Raw genomic sequence first — 19,642 nt, 5'->3', positions numbered from 1 at the left:
CGGACATCATAGCTGCACCCTATTGGATATGGTGCATACCATGATGTCTCTTATCGAATTACCACTATCGTTTATGGGTTAGGCATTAGAGACAACCGCATTCACTTTAAAAGGGGCACCACGCAATTCCGTTGAGACGACACCGTTTAGAGAAACCTAAGTTGTCGTTTCTTAAAAGTTTGGGGGTTGCGATGCTTATGTGAAAAAGTTTCAGGCTGATAAGCTCGAACCTAAAGCGGATAAATGCATCTTCATAGAAAACCCAAAACAGTTGGGTATACCTCCTATTTCAGATCTGGAAGCAAAAGTAATTGCTTCTAGAAACGGGTCCTTTCTCGAGGAAAAGTTTCTCTCGAAAGAATTGAGTGGGAGGATGGTGGAGACTTGATAAGGTTATTGAACCATCACTTCAACTAGTGTGTAGCAGGGCACAGGAAGTTGTTCCTGTGGCACCTACACCAATTGAAGTGGAAGCTTATGATAGTGATCATGAAACTTCGGATCAAGTCACTACCAAACCTCGTAGGACGACGAGGATGCGTACTACTTCAGAGTAGTACGTGATCCTGTCTTGGAAGTCATGTTGCTAGACAACAATGAACCTACGAGCTATGGAGAAGCGATGGTGGGCCCATATTCCGACAAATGGTTAGAAGCCATGAAATCCGAGATAGGATCCATGTATCAGAACAAAGCATGGACTTTGGTGAACTTGCCCGATGATCGGCAAGCCATTGAGATAAATGGATCTCTGAGAAGAAGACGGACGTGGACGGTAATGTTACCGTCTGTGAAGCTCGACTTGTGGCAAAGAGTATTTCCACAAGTTCAAGGAGTTGACTACGATGAGATTTTCTCATCCGTAGCGATGCTTAAGTCCGTCGGAATCATGTTAGCATTAGCTGCATTTATGAAATCTGGCAGATGGATGTCAAAACAAGTTTCCTTACTAGTTTTCGTAAGGAAAGGTTGTATGTGATACAATCAGAAACGTTTTGTCGATCCTAAGGATGCTAAAAGGTATGCTAGCTCAAGTGATCCTTGCATGGATTGGAGCAAGCATCTCGGAGTCAGAATATACGCTTTGATGGAGTGATCAAAGTTTTTGGGTTCATACAAAGTTTGTTAGAAACTTGTATTTACAATAAAGTGAGTGGGAGCGCTACAACATTTCTGATAAGTATATGTGAATGACATATTGTTGATCCGAAATGATGTAAAATTTCTGGAAAGCATAAAGCTGCTTACATATTGGGCATCAAGATCTATAGAGATAGATCAAGACGCCCGATGATACTTTCAAAGAACGCACACCTTGACATGATTTTGAAAGAGTTCAAAATAGATCAGCAAAGAAGGAGTTCTTGGCTGTGTTATAAGGTGTGAGTATTGAGTAAGACTCAAGACCTGACCACAGCAGAAGAGAGAGAAAGGACGAAGGTCGTCCCCTATGCTTCAGACGTAGGCTCTACAGTATGCTATGCTGTGTACCGCACATGGAGTGTGCCTTGCCATGAGTTGGTCAAGGGGTACAATAGTGATCCGGGAAAGGATCACATGACAGCGATCAAAATTATCCTTAGTATCTAGTGGACTAAGGAATTTTCTCGATTATGGAGGTGAAAAGGAGTTCGTCGTAAAGGGTTACGTCGATGCGAACTTTGACACTAATCCGGATGACTCTGAGTAGTAAACCGGATTCGTATAGTAGAGCAGTTATTTGAAATGGCTTCAAATAGCGTGTGGTGGCATCCACAAGATGACATAGATATTCGTAAAGCACACACGGATCTGAAAGGTTCAGACCCGTTGACTAATAACCTCTCTCATTGAGTGTTAATCACATAGTGATGTGAACTAGATTGGTGACTCTAGTAAACTCTTTGGATGTTGGTCACATAATATGTTCCCCTTGTTGGAAATATGCCCTAGAGGCAATAATAAATTGGTTATTATTATATTTCCTTGTTCATGATAATCGTTTATTATCCATGCTAGAATTGTCTTGATTGGAAACTCAGATACATGTGTGGATACATAGACAACACCATGTCCCTAGTAAGCCTCTAGTTGACTAGCTCGTTGATCAATAGATGGTTACGGTTTCCTGACCATGGACATTGGATGTCGTTGATAATGGGATCACATCATTAGGAGAATGATGTGATGGACAAGACCCAATCCTAAGCCTAGCACAAGATCGTGTAGTTCGTTTGCTAAGAGCTTTTCTAATGTCAAGTATCATTTCCTTAGACCATGAGATTGTGCAACTCCCGAATACCGTAGGAATGCTTTGGGTGTACCAAACGTCACAACGTAACTGGGTGGCTATAAAGGTGCACTACAGGTATCTCCGAAAGTGTCTGTTGGGTTGGCACGAATCGAGACTGGGATTTTTCACTCCGTGTAAACGGAGAGGTATCTCTGGGCCCACTCGGTAGGACATCGTCATAATGTGCACAATGTGACCAAGGAGTTGATCAAGGGATGATGTGTTATGGAACGAGTAAAGAGACTTGCCGGTAACGAGATTGAACAAGGTATCGGGATACCGACGATCGAATCTCGGGCAAGTAACATACCGATTGACAAAGGGAATTGAATACGGGATTGATTGAATCCTTGACATCGTGGTTCATCCGATGAGATCATCGAGGAGCATGTGGGAGCCAACATGGGTATCCAGATCCTGCTGTTGGTTATTGACCGGAGAGTCGTCTCGGTCATGTCTGCATGTCTCCCGAACCCGTAGGGTCTACACACTTAAGGTTCGGTGACGCTAGGGTTATAGAGATATTAGTATGCGGTAACCCGAAAGTTGTTCGGAGTCCCGGATGAGATCCCGGACGTCACGAGGACTTCCGGAATGGTCCGGAGGTAAAGATTTATATATGGGAAGTCTTATTTTGGTCGCCGGAAAAGTTTCGCACTTTATCAGTATTGTACCGGGAGTGCCGAAAGGGGTCCGGGGGTCCACCAGCCCCGGGGGGCCACATGGGCTGTAGGGGGTGCGCCTTGGCCTATATGGGCCAAGGGCACCAGCCCCAAGAGGCCCATGCGCCAAGAGATAAGAAAAAAGGGAGAGTCCTAAAGGGGGAAGGCACCTCCGAGGTGCCTTGGGGAGGAAGGACTCCTCCCTGGCCGCACCCTTCCTTGGAGGAAGGGCCAAGGCTGCACCCCCCCCCCTCTCCCTTGGCCCTATATATAGTGGGGGGGAGGGAGGGCAGCAATACCTAAGCCCTGGCGCCTCCCTCTCCCTCCCGTGACACCTCTTCCTCCCCGCTTGCGCTTGGCGAAGCCCTGCCGAGATCCCGCTACTTCCACCACCACGCCGTCGTGCTGCTGGATCTCCATCAACCTCTCCTTCCCCCTTGCTGGATCAAGAAGGAGGAGACGTCGCTTCTCCGTACGTGTGTTGAACGCGGAGGTGCCGTCCGTTCGGCGCTAGGATCATCGGTGATTTGGATCACGACGAGTACGACTCCATCAACCCCGTTCTCTTGAACGCTTCCGCTCGCGATCTACAAGGGTATGTAGATGCACTCCTTCCCTCTCGTTGCTAGTAAACTCCATAGATTGATCTTGGTGATGCGTAGAAAATTTTGAATTTCTGCTACGTTCCCAACAGTGGCATCATGAGCTAGGTCTATGCGTAGTTTCTATGCACGAGTAGAACACAAAGTAGTTGTGGGCGTAGATGTTGCCAATTCTTCTTGCCGCTACTAGTCTTATCTTGTTTCGGCGGCATTGTGGGATGAAGCGGCCCGGACCGACCTTACACGTACGCTTACGTGAGACAGGTTCCACCGACTGACATGCACTAGTTGCATAAGGTGGCTAGCGGGTGTCTGTCTCTCCCACTTTAGTCGGAACGGATTCGATGAAAAGGGTCCTTATGAAGGGTAAATAGAAATTGGCATATCACGTTGTGGTCTTACGTAGGTAAGAAACGTTCTTGCTAGAAACCTATACAAGCCACGTAAAAACTTGCAACAACAATTAGAGGACGTCTAACTTGTTTTTGCAGCATGTGCTATGTGATGTGATATGGCCAGAAGATGTGATGAATGATATATGTGATGTATGAGATTGATCATATTCTTGTAATAGGAATCACGACTTGCATGTCGATGAGTATGACAACCGGCAGGAGCCATAGGAGTTGTCTTTATTTTTTGTATGACCTGCGTGTCATTGAATAACGCCATGTAAATTACTTTACTTTATTGCTAAGCGCGTTAGCCATAGAAGTAGAAGTAATCGTTGGCGTGACAACTTCATGAAGACACAATGATGGAGATCATGATGATGGAGATCATGGTGTCATGCCGGTGACAAAGATGATCATGGTGCCCCGAAGATGAAGATCAAAGGAGCAAAATGATATTGGCCATATCATGTCACTATTTGATTGCATATGATGTTTATCATGTTTACATCTTATTTGCTTAGAACGACGGTAGCATAAATAAGATGATCCCTCACTAAAAATTTCAAGAGATGTGTTCCCCCTAACTGTGCACCGTTGCGAAGGTTCGTTGTTTCGAAGCACCACGTGATGATCGGGTGTGAAATATTCTAACGTTCGAATACAACGGGTGTTGACGAGCCTAGCATGTACAGACATGGCCTCGGAACACATGCGAAACACTTAGGTTGACTTGACGAGCCTAGCATGTACAGACATGGCCTTGGAACACAAGAGACCGAAAGGTCGAGCATGAGTCGTATAGAAGATACGATCGACATGGAGATGTTCACCGATGATGACTAGTCCGTCTCACGTGATGATCGGACACGGCCTAGTTTGACTCGGATCATGTATCACTTAGATGACTAGAGGGATGTCTATCTGAGTGGGAGTTCTATAATCAGATGAACTTCATTATCATGAACATAGTCAAAAGGTCTTTGCAAATTATGTCATAGCTTGCGCTTTAGTTCTACTGTTTAAGATATGTTCCTAGAGAAAATTTAGTTGAAAGTTGGTAGTAGCAATTATGCGGACTGGGTCCGTAAACTGAGGATTGTCCTCATTGCTGCACAGAAGGCTTATGTCCTTAATGCACCGCTCGGTGTGCTGAACCTCAGCGTCATCTGTAGATGTTGCGAAACATCTGACATACACGTTTTGATGACTACGTGATAGTTCTAATGGTTTAGAATTGTGGCACCAAAGACGTTTGTGAAACGTCGCAGAACATATGAGATGTTTCGAAGACTGAAATTGGGATTTCAGACTAGTGCCCACGTCAAGTGGTATGAGACCTCTGACAAGTTTCTTAAGCCTGCAAACTAAGGGAGAAAAGCTCAATCGTTGAGCATGTGCTCAGATTGTCTGAGTACCACAATCGCTTGAATCGAGTGGGAGTTAATCTCCCAGATGAGATAGTGATAGTTCTCCATAGTCACTGCCACCAAGCTAGTAGAGCTTCGTGATGAACTATAACATATCAGGGATAGTTATGATGATCCTTGAGCTATTCGCGATGTTTGACACCACGAGAGTAGAAATCAAGAAGGAGCATCAATTGTTGATGGTTAGTAAAACCACTAGTTTAAGAAGGGCAAGGGCAAAAGGGATACTTCATGAAACAGCAAGTCATTTGCTGCTCTAGTGAAGAATCCCAAGGTTGAACCCAAACCCGAGACTAAGTGCTTCTGTAATGAGGGGAACGGTCACTGAAGCGGAACTACCCTAGATACTTGGTAGATGAGAAGGCAGGCAAGGTCGACAGAAGTATATTGGATATACGTTATATGAATGTGTACTTTACTAGTACTCCTAGCAGCACCAGGGTATTAGATACCGGTTCGGTTGCTAAGTGTTAGTAACTCGAAATAAAAGCTGCGGAATAAACGGAGGCTAGCTAAAGGTGAGATGACGATATGTGTTGGAAGTGTTTCCAAGGTTGATGTGATCAAGCATCGCATGCTCCCTCTACCATCGAGATTTGGTGTTTGCGTTGAGCATGATTGGATTATGTTTATCGCAATACGGTTATTCATTTAAGGAGAATAATGGTTACTCTGTTTATTTGAATAATACCTTCAATGGTCTTGCACCTAAAATGAATCTCGATCGTAGTGATACACATGTTCGTGCCAAAAGATATAAAATAGTAAAGATAGCTCCACATACTTGTGGCACTGCCATTTGAGTCATATTGGTATAGAACGCATGAAGAAGCTCCATGTAGATGGATCTTTGGACTCACTCGTTTTTGAAAAGATTAAGACATGCGAACCATGTCTATTGGTATATGTGCATGAAGAAACTCCATGCAAATGGATCGTTTGTACTCACTTGATTTTGAATCACTTGAGACATGCAAATCATACCACATGGGCAAGATGACTGAAAGGCCTCGTTTTCAGTGAGATGGAACAAGAGAGCAACTTTCTGGAAGTAATACATTTTGATGTATGCAGTCCAATGAGTGCTGAGGCATGCAGTGGATATCGTTAAGTTCTTACTTCACAGATGATTTGAGTAGATGCTGAGTGTATTTACTTGATGAAACACAAGTCTGAATTATTGAAAGGTTCAAGTAATTTCAGAGTGAAGTTGAAGATCGTCGTGACAAGAGGATAAAATGTCTGTGATATGATCATAGAGATGAGTATCTGAGTTACGAGTTTGACACACAATTAAGACATTGTGGAAAGTGTTTCACAATTAATACCGCCTGGAACACCATAGTGTGATGGTGTGTCCGAACATCATAACTACACCCTATTGGATATGGTGCATACCATGATGTCTCTTATCGAATTACCACTATCGTTTATGGGTTAGGCATTAGAGACAACCGCATTCACTTTAAAAGGGGGCACCACGCAATTCCGTTGAGACGACACCGTTTAGAGAAACCTAAGTTGTCGTTTCTTAAAAGTTTGGGGCTGCGATGCTTATGTGAAAAAGTTTCAGGCTGATAAGCTCGAACCCAAAGCGGATAAATGCATCTTCATAGAATACCCAAAACAGTTGGGCATACCTCCTATTTCAGATCTGGAAGCAAAAGTAATTGCTTCTAGAAACAGGTCCTTTCTCGAGGAAAAGTTTCTCTCGAAAGAATTGAGTGGGAGGATGGTGGAGACTTGATAAGGTTATTGAACCGTCACATCAACTAGTGTGTAGCAGGGCACAGGAAGTTGTTCCTGTGGCACCTACACCAATTGAAGTGGAAGCTTATGATAGTGATCATGAAACTTCGGATCAAGTCACTGCCAAACCTCGTAGGACGACGAGGATGCGTACTACTTCAGAGTAGTGCGTGATCCTGTCTTGGAAGTCATGTTGCTAGACAACAATGAACCTACGAGCTATGGAGAAGCGATGGTGGGCCCCTATTCCGACAAATGGTTAGAAGCCATGAAATCCGAGATAAATGGATCTTTAAGAAGAAGACGGACATGGACGGTAATGTTACCGTCTATGAAGCTCGACTTGTGGAAAAGAGTATTTTCACAAGTTCAAGGAGTTGACTACGATGAGATTTTCTCATCCGTAGCGATGCTTAAGTCCGTCGGAATCATGTTAGCATTAGCTGCATTTATGAAATCTGGCAGAAGGATGTCAAAACAAGTTTCCTTACCAATTTTTGTAAGGAAAGGTTGTATGTGATACAATCAGAAAGGTTTTGTCGATCCTAAGGATGCTAAAAGGTATGCTAGCTCCAGCGATCCTTCCATGGACTAGAGCAAGCATCTCGGAGTCAGAATATACGCTTTGATGGAGTGATCAAAGTTTTTGGGTTCATACAAAGTTTGTTAGAAACTTGTATTTACAATAAAGTGAGTGGGAGCGCTGCAACATTTCTGATAAGTATATGTGAATGACATATTGTTGATCCGAAATGATGTAGAATTTCTGGAAAGCATAAAGGGTTGTTTGAAAGGAGTTTTTCAAAGGAAGACCTGGATAAAGCTGCTTGCATATTCGGCATCAAGATCTATAGAGATAGATCAAGACGCCTGATGATACTTTCAAAGAATGTACTCTTTGACATGATTTTGAAAGAGTTCAAAATAGATCAGCAAAGAAGGAGTTCTTGGCTGTGTTACAAGGTGTGAGTATTGAGTAAGACTCAAGACCTGACCACAGCAGAAGAGAGAGAAAGGACGAAGGTCGTCCCCTATGCTTTAGACGTAGGCTCTACAGTATGCTATGTTGTGTACCGCACATGAAGTGTGCCTTGCCATGAGTTGGTCAAGGGGTACAATAGTGATCCGGGAATGGATCACATGACAGCGGTCGAACTTATCCTTAGTATCTAGTGGACTAAGGATTTTCTCGATTATGGAGGTGAAAAGGAGTTCGTCGTAAAGGGTACGTCGATGCGAACTTTGACACTAATGCGGATAACTCTGAGTAGTAAACCGGATTCGTATAGTAGAGCAATTATTTGAAATGGCTCCAAATAGCGCGTGGTAGCATCCACAAGATGACATAGATATTCGTAAAGCACACACGGATCTGAAAGGTTCAGACCCGTTGACTAAATAACCTCTCTCACAAGCATAACATGATCAAACCAGAACTCATTGAGTGTTAATCACATAGAGATGTGAACTAGATTGTTGACTCTAGTAAACTCTTTGGATGTTGGTCACATGGTGATGTGACCTGTGAGTGTTAATCACATGGTGATGTGGACTAGATTATTGACTCTAGTGCAAGTGGGAGACTGTTGGAAATATGCCCTAGAGGCAATAATAAATTGGTTATTATTATATTTCCTTGTTCACGATAATCGTTTATTATCCATGCTAGAATTGTATTGATAGGAAACTCAGATACATGTGTGGATACATAGACAACACCATGTCCCTAGTAAGCCTCTAGTTGACTAGCTCGTTGATCAATAGATGGTTACGGTTTCCTGACCATGGACATTGGATGTCGTTGATAACGGGATCACATCATTAGGAGAATGATGTGATGGACAAGACCCAATCCTAAGCCTAGCACAAGATCGTGTAGTTCGTTTGCTCAGAGCTTTTCTAATGTCAAGTATCATTTCCTTAGACCATGAGATTGTGCAACTCCCGGATACCGTAGGAATGCTTTGGGTGTACCAAACGTCACAACGTAACTGGGTGGCTATAAAGGTGCACTACAGGTATCTCCGAAAGTGTCTGTTGGGTTGGCACGAATCGAGACTGGGATTTGTCACTCCGTGTAAACGGAGAGGTATCTCTGGGCCCACTCGGTAGGACATCATCATAATGTGCACAGTGTGACCAAGGAGTTGATCACGGGATGATGTGAGTTACGGAACGAGTAAAGAGACTTGCCGGTAACGAGTTTGAACAAGGTATCGGGATACCGACGATCGAATCTCGGGCAAGTAACATACCGATAGACAAAGGGAATTGAATACGGGATTGATTGAATCCCCGACATCGTGGTTCATCCGATGAGATCATCGTGGAACATGTGGGAGCCAACATGGGTATCCAGATCCCGCTGTTGGTTATTGACCGGAGAACGTCTCGGTCATGTCTGCATGGTTCCCGAACTCGTAGGGTCTACACACTTAAGGTTCGATGACGCTAGGGTTATAGGGAAAGTATGTACGTGGTTACCGAATGTTGTTCGGAGTCCCGGATGAGATCCCAGACGTCACGAGGAGTTCCGGAATGGTCCGGAGGTAAAGATTTATATATGGGAAGTCCTGTTTTGGTCACCGGAAAAGTTTCGGGTGATATCGGTAATGTACCGGGACCACCGGGAGGGTCCCGGGGGTCCACCAAGTGGGGCCACCAGCCCCAGAAGGCTGCGTGGGCCAAGTGTGGGAGGGGACCAGCCCCAGGTGGGCTGGTGCGCCCCCCCCCCCCCCACCAAGGCCCAAGGCGCATGGGAGAGTGGGAGGGGGCAAACCCTAGGTCCAGATGGGCCTTAGGGCCCATCTAGTGGGGCGCCCCCCCCTCTCCTCCCCTTGGCCGCCCCCCTTGATGGGATCTAGGGCTGGCCGTGCCCTTGGGGTGGAAACCCTAGAGGGGGCGCAGCCCCCCCCCCCCTATATATAATTGAGGTTTGGGGCTGCCCAAGACACGAGAACGTCTCTCTTTCGGCGCAGCCCTACCCCTCTCCCTCCTCCTCCTCTCCCGCGGTGCTTGGCGAAGCCCTACGGGATTGCCACGCTCCTCCATCACCACCATGCCGTCGTGCTGCTGCTGGATGGAGTCTTCCCCAACCTCTCCCTCTCACCTTGCTGGATCAAGGCGTGGGAGACGTCACCGGGTTGCACGTGTGTTGAACGCGGAGGCACCGTTCTTCGGTGCTTAGATCAGAATCAACCGCGATCTGAATCGCTGCGAGTACGACTCCTTCATCCGCGTTCTTGCAACGCTTCCGCATCGCGATCTACAAGGGTATGTAGATCCACTCCCCTTCCCCTCGTTGCTAGAGTACTCCATAGATTGATCTTGGTGATGCGTAGAAAATTTTGAATTTCTGCTACATTCCCCAACAGGTAGAACTACTCCCAGCCACGACACAGGTACATGAGGCCGTACCTGATCACCACCTCCACGTCCCAATGCCTGCGAAGCCCGCTGCCGGCATGTCGCATCTTCACATTCTTTGGCCGATGGCCGTCCAGCATCTTCATAAAAGTGTCAGGCAGCCTCTGCAGTTTGGGACAAGGAGTGATGTAGCAAACAACAGAGTTATCATAATGAGATGGGTGCAGGGGAGATCTCTCCTTTTATATACCTGCCTCCTAGAGGAATTCCCAAATATGATACTGAAGAACTCAAAAGCATCCAACTCGTACTCCGGTGTGGCAGAGCGCAACCTGCGGTGGCGGCCTCCCTCCATCTCTGATAAGCAGCAGAAGAGACCAATTACTACCCTTACAACATTATAGCAGCAGAAGTTTTGAGCAGAAGATAATCAACTACACGAAGTTATCATTTCACATTCAAAAAGTAATGCACTTGTGGACATATGATGGCAACAACTTGAACCCTTCAAAACAAGGGATTTCTTTATACATGAAACAAAACTGAGAATGTAAACCAAATTAACAAGTTGCAGTTACTTGGAGTAACATTTGGCTTTAATTTAACTATAATATGCAAGGAATGATATTGCTCAGATATGTGTTACAAAACTGAGAAACAAGTTTCAAGAGAGAATAACAAGCACTAGTGTTGGCACTCTACTTTGGGCAGTTAGTTAGTGGAAATTTTGCTACTAGAGATGCTTTGACTGATTTCCTGGAACGTAAATAATTTCCTGGAACCCAAAAACCATTGGATACGAAAACAATGATATTTGCATCAATAAATAACTATTTCTTGCTACAAGTGCCAGTAATATCTTAATCTTGGTCTCGAGATGGGCACGGGTTAATTAACTGCAAGTGGAGACATTGGATGCATTTTTCTATGAGCAACTTGCTAAGTTGTCGTCGCATGGTTAGATGTTGAAGGCAAAGCTCTCACATGGTAATGATGGATCATATTGGCTTGAGATCTCGATGTCCCAGACAAATCAAGGTGCTCATGAAATAAAAATCATATATAACTGTTTTTTTACTGTGTCAAATTGGACCCCTATTAAAACAACACACGGCAATACTAATCTCCAAGTACTTATCTCTTAATTTCCTCTCAAGCCTTAACCTATCTGTTTCTTGTTCTGTTTCCCAGTGATTCCTTTAAATTAGCGGCACACAACTTCTGCCATGGCTTCAATCGGCAACAAAATAAGAGATAAGTACTTCTGCCATGGCATACTTACTTAAGGGCAAGGAGCGGTCGAGGTCGAGGTCGGGGTGGCGCGGGGCGGGGGAGGGGGTCGCCGGGGCGGCGGCGGCGCGGCGACGGGGTTGGCGCGGGGGCGGAGAGGGGGTCGCCAGGGCGGCGCGGCGATGTGGGTGGCACGGGGCGGCGACGGCAGGGGGCAGGGCTGCCGGCGACGGGGTTGGCGCGGGGCTGCGACGGCTCGGGCACGGGGCGGAGAGAGGGGACAAAGAGAGAGGGGTCGGGCGCGGGCGTGTTTGATTTTTAGTTAGGGCACGGTTCTTTGCCGTCTGCTAGCAGACGAGAAAGAGCCTAGCCAACGGACGTCAGTTTGTGCACTTTCTTTGCCGTCTGCTAGCGGACGGCAAAGAAAGTGGACGTTAGGTGGATGTCGCTAGTGGGCCACCCTCCCTCTTTGCCGTCAGCGAGCATACGGCAATGCATCTATGCCGTCAGCTAACGGACGGCACAGAGCCGGCTGACGGCAAACAATATCTTTGCCATCAGCTTCTTCTTTCTTCTTTGCCGTCAGTTTCATTTAACCTTATGGCAAAGACCTTCTTTGCCCTCAGCTAGCTAGCTGGCAGCAAAGAGCCAGCTCACGGCAAAGATCCTAATTCCAGTAGTGTCATGGTCATTGGCGGTGGACCATACACGTCTGGCTTCTTCTCATCGTCATCGTCCAAGAGGGATGCAAACGACTTGTCTAGCTCCACATCCGTGAGGTGGATTCGGCGGCGGTTGGCCACCTCCATCTCGAACTGAATTGAGTCGAGGATGGCGGCTGCTTCGCCTCTAACGCCGCTGACGCCTCCGTGGCTTGGGAATTTTGGAACTCTACCTCCACCTCCGCCATGGAAAATCCGTTGAGCTCCACGCCTAGCGCCTCCTTCGCGACATCCTCCATGGTCGCATCCTCGACGCCCGGCTCCTCCTCCTCCTTCGGTAGCTCCTCGTCCATCATTGCAAGCTTGGCCACACGGCGTGCCTCCTCCATGGCGCGCATCTCGGCTTGGAACTCCGCCCGGCGTTAACATCTTATAATACATGATCTTCTGCCGGAACATGGCGGGTACCGGTGAGCTTGGATTGGAACTGGAAGAGGGAGAGGAGCGAACATCAGCAACGACGGACGGGAGGAAGAGGAGGGGAATGGGAACCCGGCTAGTATTGCCTTGTTGTCCCTTCAAAAGCCGGATTTAGCCCCTCTGGCGGCGCGCCAGAGCTGTGCCATGAATGCTTCTGCAGCAAACCAGGGGAGGCACCCAACAGGCGCGTGGCTTTCCTCGTGGCTCCCTCCTTCTAGTCCGACATGGTGAATGTTTCAGGGGGTTCCCGGGCCTCCTCTTTTCCACCCCAGATATGAGTTGGGTTTGAGGGGTGCCAGACAGCCCAGACATATAGAGTCGGTTTGAGGGGGGCGGTTGGGTCGCATTTTCGAGACCGGTCATTGACCGGGCCATCCGTGCGGATGTATAGGAGAGATTTGAGGGGGCGGCTATAGATGTTCTAAGCACTATTTTTCCAGTTTGAAGAATTCCAGTGCACTTTCTTTTTGAAAAGGATTCAGCTCTATCATAGAAGTTCACCGAAAGAATAAAGCACCTCAAACATATATCCTTCAGTTTATGGCACCCAGAACAACGTGTCTAATCTGTACGTCAATATGTTTAGTCCGAAAAAGGATATTGAAGAATTGACAGGAAGCTTTGCATATTTCAAACAGATGAAACAAACAAAAAAGAGATGCATATGGAAGACTCGCTAATACTTTGGGAAAACAAAAACAACTATGAATTCACAAAATTCTCTTCCGGCGGAGGAAATAGCTTGTTGCCATCTATAGTCAACATCAACGGAGGTGCCCAGCTTCTAATTAGCATGATGGTGCATGCCCTTCGGCCCTAGGCGACAATGGATGCTATGACGACTAGCCAACTGAGCCTTGCACTTGATGGGTCGTTCAGTTGCTCACATGCCTCAACCATTCGTTGACGGAGCCCAGGAAGCTGACAAGGGTCGCTAGAAGGGCGCACACATCGAGCTTGGCATCGACAAATGTGGCCAGCTGCCATGTCCTCGTGCATCGCCAAGAGGTTGATGAAGAAGTTGATTGCACGCCTGATAGAGTGAGGGATGATGTCGTGGCTTCAAGGTGGCGCATGGGGCCACCACAATGTTCATTATGAGCACTTCAGTTGCCACCAAGTGTTTTCTTCTTGACGTCTCCTATTCCCAAACTAAAAATCTCTTCCATCTTTCTTTTTGTCTTGCATTGTCTGCGACTCTAGGTTAACAATAAGTGTATTGGAGGAAAATGCAAAGCATTAGTGACTTCTGAAACATGGGGAGAACACACTGGATTGGTGGTCTTACATAAAAATCTTGCATTGTTTCTATTGAATTGAGTAATATGTTGAAGGACTCATCAAGCGTGTATACAACAAACTAGATTGGTTCTCGTATATAAATTGTTGGCCTTGTAGAGTGTGGTTGCTTTTTTTATTGAAGTTGTGTAGGGTGTGGTTGCTGAGACATCAATCATAGAATAATTTCATGTGATATTTTTGCATGGAAAAATCTTCATAAATAATGGTTCGATTCAGCCCATGGAAAAATCTGCCACCCCTGACATCAGTGGTATCGTAGAAGAGGTCGGATGGAGATAGTCACACAACAAGTCGATGCAATCCTCGTGGTATCCACTACATGTGCAAGCAGATAGAGGCTTTGAGCTATGTTGACCAAGAAAGAATGCGTGGCCACCCAACTAACTGGCCCTGCATCGACCAGGGCTGGTGCGCAAGTTTGCCTCAAATAGCTCAAGTGCAACATTGCTTGAACGTTCAGAGACATCTTCATATGGCAAATAGGAAATAGGGCAAGTGCCCCCGGCAGGCCGGAGGGCATAGCCTTGGCTCTCACACACATATGGTGGTTGGAGGCGGCATGGTGGCGCGTCAGGCCACCACAACGTTCACTACGAATACTTCCATTACCACCAAGTATTCCCTTTTTGATGTCTCCCATTCTCAAAACAGCAATCTCTTTTCTCTTATTTTTTTTTGTCTTACTTTGCATTGTCTTGGTTAAAAATAATTGTATGAGAGGAAAGTGCAAATCCTTGGTGAATATGAAACATGGGGAGAAGACACTCTGGATTTGCTAGTCTTACAGAACTTTTTTCTTGTGTTGTTTCTGCTGATGAGAAAATGAATGACTCATCAAGTGTGTATAGAGCACACTCAATCAGTGTTGGTATATAAATTGTTAGCCGTGGAGGGTGCGGTTGCTGTAATCAGTCCATGTGACCGAGTGAAATAAGTAGAGAAGAAAAGAATGACATGGTTGCTTGCATGGTCCTAAGTCCTAACATGGATGTACTGTCCTCTATACCCGAACTCTATGCTTTGTTAAACAGAATAGTCATCTAGAGGTAAGGGTGGAAACTGAAGGTAGATAGTCGGACATATCTGGTATTTGTATTCAAGAAAATGTCTATATGGCAATCAAATATTCGTATGTGAATTATAATGGAAATAATGTGGATAATAACCGGAATTATTCTGTAAATACAAATACAAATGTGTTTTGGATTTTTAAAGAAAGTGTGGATATGGATATGGATATCAGTATCCTAATGGTTACACTTATCCATGAAAACGATTGATGTTTGTACTAACGCGCTCACCGAGAAAGCTCTAGCGCTGCTGTTCGGCCTCAACCTAGCAGAAACTGTTGGGTGCAACTGACTAATTGTTCATTCTGATAATCTTGAGGTCGACGAAACCATCAGGAGTTGTGGCTGTATTTTTGACGATTGCTACCATATTTTTTTAGAACGAAGGCTCGCGAAGAGCCCGGCTTTGAATTAACCAAGCCATCAACCGGCCAGGAAATACGAACACACACAAACCACCTCAGCCAAACGATACAAGGGACACTCTAGGTGGCTTACAACTCAACGGATCGCAGAAGCTCAAAGAGAATACAGGAAAACAAAGCTCGATGCTTGTCCTAGCTGAATACTACAGCCAAACAGACATCTAGGATAGGGACACACACGAGCACGACGAGGATCTTACAACAGTGTGGTAAGTGAGCCCGACCAACGCCCAGGTAGAAAGACAACACACATCCTCCATCTCTCTCGCCGCAGAGGGACCCTTCCCTCTCGCCATGGCTTGCAAGGCGCCGTACCATCGGACTTGAGAGACGCTCACCCTAGTGCAGGGGAAGTGCAAGCTTCGGGACCTGGAGCAGCCGCAGCACATCACCACTTGAACCTTTGAGCACTCTGCGACTGCCGCATCACCACATCCTAGAACACCTGAGAGCTGCAGGAAAACCACCAGGTGTAGCTACTGAAGAAAGGCAGCAAGGGCATCAAGTAAAACTGACAAGCCACCGAGGAGCATTGCCAGGCAGCCGTTGAAGAAAGAACTGGGGTTCCGCCACTGGCGAGGCGCAGGTCCAGCCTGTTAGGGGAACCCTATCCCCTACCGCCGGGACGAGGCGCCGCACCACCGGAACTGGACCAGATGCGTCACCAGCAGAGAAACACCACCCATGAGAGAAACAGGAACGCCTTCGGCCATGCAGAACCTCGTTGACACCACCGTCACCGGACCACCCAAGCCGCCCAAGCTCCGACTTTTGAACCCCTCACCTGAACGCAACCCTCCCCAGACGGCGCCCCCAAGGAAGACATGACGCACAGCGCGCCGTCGCCGCCCAATCCTAGCCGGATTTTGGGCTTTCACCCGGGAGGAGGAGCAGGGGTGGAAAGGGGGAGGGCCTCTGCAGCACCTCCAAGGAGGAGACGGCGTCAAGGACGTCGCTCATGCCAGGCCAGCCAAGCCGACCAACGATTTCCCGTGGCCCAAAACCAGACCACCTGTCACCCACCCACACCAGACCGGCGCTCGGAGGGAAGCCGGCGTGAAGCGGCGGGGACAAGGGAGACAGGGGAAAGGAGCCAGACCTCAGATCTGACGAGGAGGGGAAGACCTCCGTGCGCCGCCGCCACCCGCCGTCGTCTCACCACCCGCGTGGTCGAGGCCGCCGGCCAAAGCACACCCGCGAAGGATGCCAGCGGACATGGCGCCGCCGCCTCACCAAGGAGAGCCACCGCCCCAGATCCGAGGTCCTCCTCAAGGGAAGGAGCGACCGAGGTCTCGCCGCCACCATCACCGGCGGCCGCGTGAGCGAATCCGGCGGCTTTCTCAGGTGGCGGCAAGGGAGGGAGGGTAAGGGAGCGGCGGCGCGACGGGGAAACCCTAGTCGCCGCCCGAGTCGCCCGAAGCGGACGACTTGTGAATTTTCCTATTTGGTTTTCGAACATTGTTATGGGGAACAGAATTGTGTAGCTCATGAGCTAGCTCGATGGAAGAACAACCAGATGTGATCATCCCTGTACTCACAAACGATGTAACCATAGTTTCTGGTCAATAAAGGGTTGTTGAGTTGAAAAAAAAAGAAGAAAAAAAAGGGTCCATAGTCAGAAGGTAACGTAGCCCATTAAGAAGACCAGAACCAGGCTTACTTGCAGTGGGCAGGATTCAGGGCAGTGACACAACCAAGTTTGTTCGCCTTCAGAGGTGAAAAGCTTGTTCAAGTTGTACATATCAGTCTCAAATGAAAGATGAAATTGCACATCCGAATACATCCCATGGAAATGAAGCACCATCATACTAATTAGAAGTTCCACAATTAGACGGTACATAACATAGCACTAGGATAAAGATAGCCAGAACCAGGACGGTTGATCATCATACTAACTAATAACCTAAGTTACACGATAACATATCACTACGATAAAGATGGGCAGCACCCATACTGGCATGATCACAAAGCTTCAGCAGAACAAGTTAGGCATACATATGAGAATCTGCATACCCCTCTGATCATAAAAGCTTCAGTAGAGTAAGCACCCTGATAGACTGATCACATAGGTTCGGCAGGTAAAAACCATGTCGGGCGCCACTGGCCAGCATCATGTGCAGGTGCTACAGTCTGAGACATCAATGCATGACCATACCATTCCGTATGTTGTACACACCACATTCACGAAATGGACTCGAAAAAATACTTTGGATGGGGATAGTCACAAATGAAGTAGATGCAATCCTCCTGGGATCCTATGCATTCTCTAGCAGGCAGAGACTTGGAGCCATGCTGGCCAACAAAGAGAGCATGTCCCCCCAACTCACTGATCCTTTTCCATCGGCAAGGGTTGGAGTGCAGGTCTGCCTCAAGGACAACAAATCCAGGAGTTTGAGTATTGTCAAAGATATTGTCATCAGGGGAAGGGCTCAGACGACGAATGAATCGTTTCACCACCAATAGTCTACCAGCACATTCAACTAGATACACCATGTATGTGAACGCCACCTCTCTGGAAATGCATTCTGGTCCTCCATGAAAATCGCCCGAAGAGTCGATTACGCGATTGATGGTTGAATTACTATCGAGGTTTCTGCATAACTCAAGGATGAAGAGCTGGCCAAAGACAGACACCGCGTACAACTTTTCATCGAACAACGCGGCATCAAAGAAGCGATGTACTGAATTGCCTTGTACCGAGTAAGTGGCAATCAGTGGCTGACTAGTGCAAACTGTACCGATATTATCATCATCCTTGATCAATGCCGCAACAAGGGAATCAGGTGATATGTCTAGGGGCGAGGGTACCACCAACTTGTACAAAAGTTGCTTAGGATCATATTCGCCGTGTATACGCTGCCAAAATGAGAGCGGAATAGGAAGCTCCAATGTGGTCTTAGAGAAAGGGTTCATCAATGTGCATGCGTCATCACTCCTCATGAGGAATAACCAGTTGTCAATGGAGCCATGGCAACGAGCACCATCTGGTAAACACATCTGGTGAACCTCACCTCCTGGGATGCTGAAGAAGGTGCCATCAGGGAGGGTGAGCCATGGGAATGGGAGGGGAAGTGGTTGCAGCAGGCTGTTAGAGCGCCATGGGTGACAGACTGCTCTCAGACGAACACGGTCAGCTAGCGAGGGGAGGCGCTTGAGGACAAGGCCCAAGAGTTCTGGCGGAAGATCTGACCAAGGTCTATACTGTGGAGCCTCCATCATGCAAGCCTACAAGAGAAGAAATAGGATTCATAGTTAAACAGAGTAAAAACTGCAACCAGCAGTGCTTATTGTACTATTCTAAGAACTGCAACCGCTCGGCCTCGCCTTCCTCTGTTGCCGGCGGGCCCCCTCTCCGTCGTCCGCGCCTGCATCCGCCGTCGGCCGGCCTGGATCCGCCCGGCCGCTGCTCCTCCTCGCCTAGACGACCTGCCGCGGCCGCTCCCTCTGCTCGTCCCCTTCTGGACGAGAGGGTTGCCGCCCCTGCACTGGCCTCGCTCCCGCTCTCATCCAGGAGCGGGCTGCCGCCCCTGCACTCGCCTCGCCCCAGCTCGCTCGATTCGCTGCGCGTCTCGCCGCTTGCGTTTTGGGCTCGGGTGCGCTGTGGCCCGATCTAGATTGGGTCTCCTCTGCAGTTTGACCCAAAAAAGGAGGCAGAGAGACAGATCTCAGTATGTCGTCTTCACGCTATGTGGTTGTTCCTCAATGCTCAGTGATCTTTGATGGCACCAACTACATTGAGTTTGTGGGCTTCATGCGCATCCATATGTGTGGTCTTCTTCTGTGGGGTGTTCTCTCTGGCGAGGTCCCCTGTCCGCCCTGCCCTGTCGCTCCCGTGGCTCCTACCCCGCCGGTGCCGCCGGTTCTTGCTGCTGATGCTTCTCAGGCTAACCGGGATGCAGCCAAGGCACTTGATGATGCTGCAGTTGATGCTTATGATCAGCAGATGTCAGCCTATTCCGATGCTCTTTCTGCCTACAGAGATGATTTGTCTGCTTACACT

General features: G+C 47.6%; 1 protein-coding gene across 1 annotated transcript; it reads right to left on the bottom strand.

Annotated features, from left to right (window-relative positions):
- Positions 1–17,371: 17,371 nt before the first annotated feature.
- On the bottom strand, positions 17,372–19,335 carry LOC123167805 (uncharacterized). Its single transcript, XM_044585667.1, has one exon. It carries the CDS (start codon positions 18,859–18,861, stop codon positions 17,824–17,826), a length of 1,038 nt encoding a protein of 345 aa, XP_044441602.1. The 5' UTR covers positions 18,862–19,335; the 3' UTR covers positions 17,372–17,823.
- Between the last annotated feature and the right edge of the window lie 307 nt (positions 19,336–19,642).

Source organism: Triticum aestivum, chromosome 7D, assembly GCF_018294505.1.
Source record: "Triticum aestivum cultivar Chinese Spring chromosome 7D, IWGSC CS RefSeq v2.1, whole genome shotgun sequence".
Classification (NCBI taxonomy): Eukaryota; Viridiplantae; Streptophyta; class Magnoliopsida; order Poales; family Poaceae; genus Triticum; species Triticum aestivum.
This window is presented reverse-complemented; position numbering and strand designations above follow the sequence as displayed.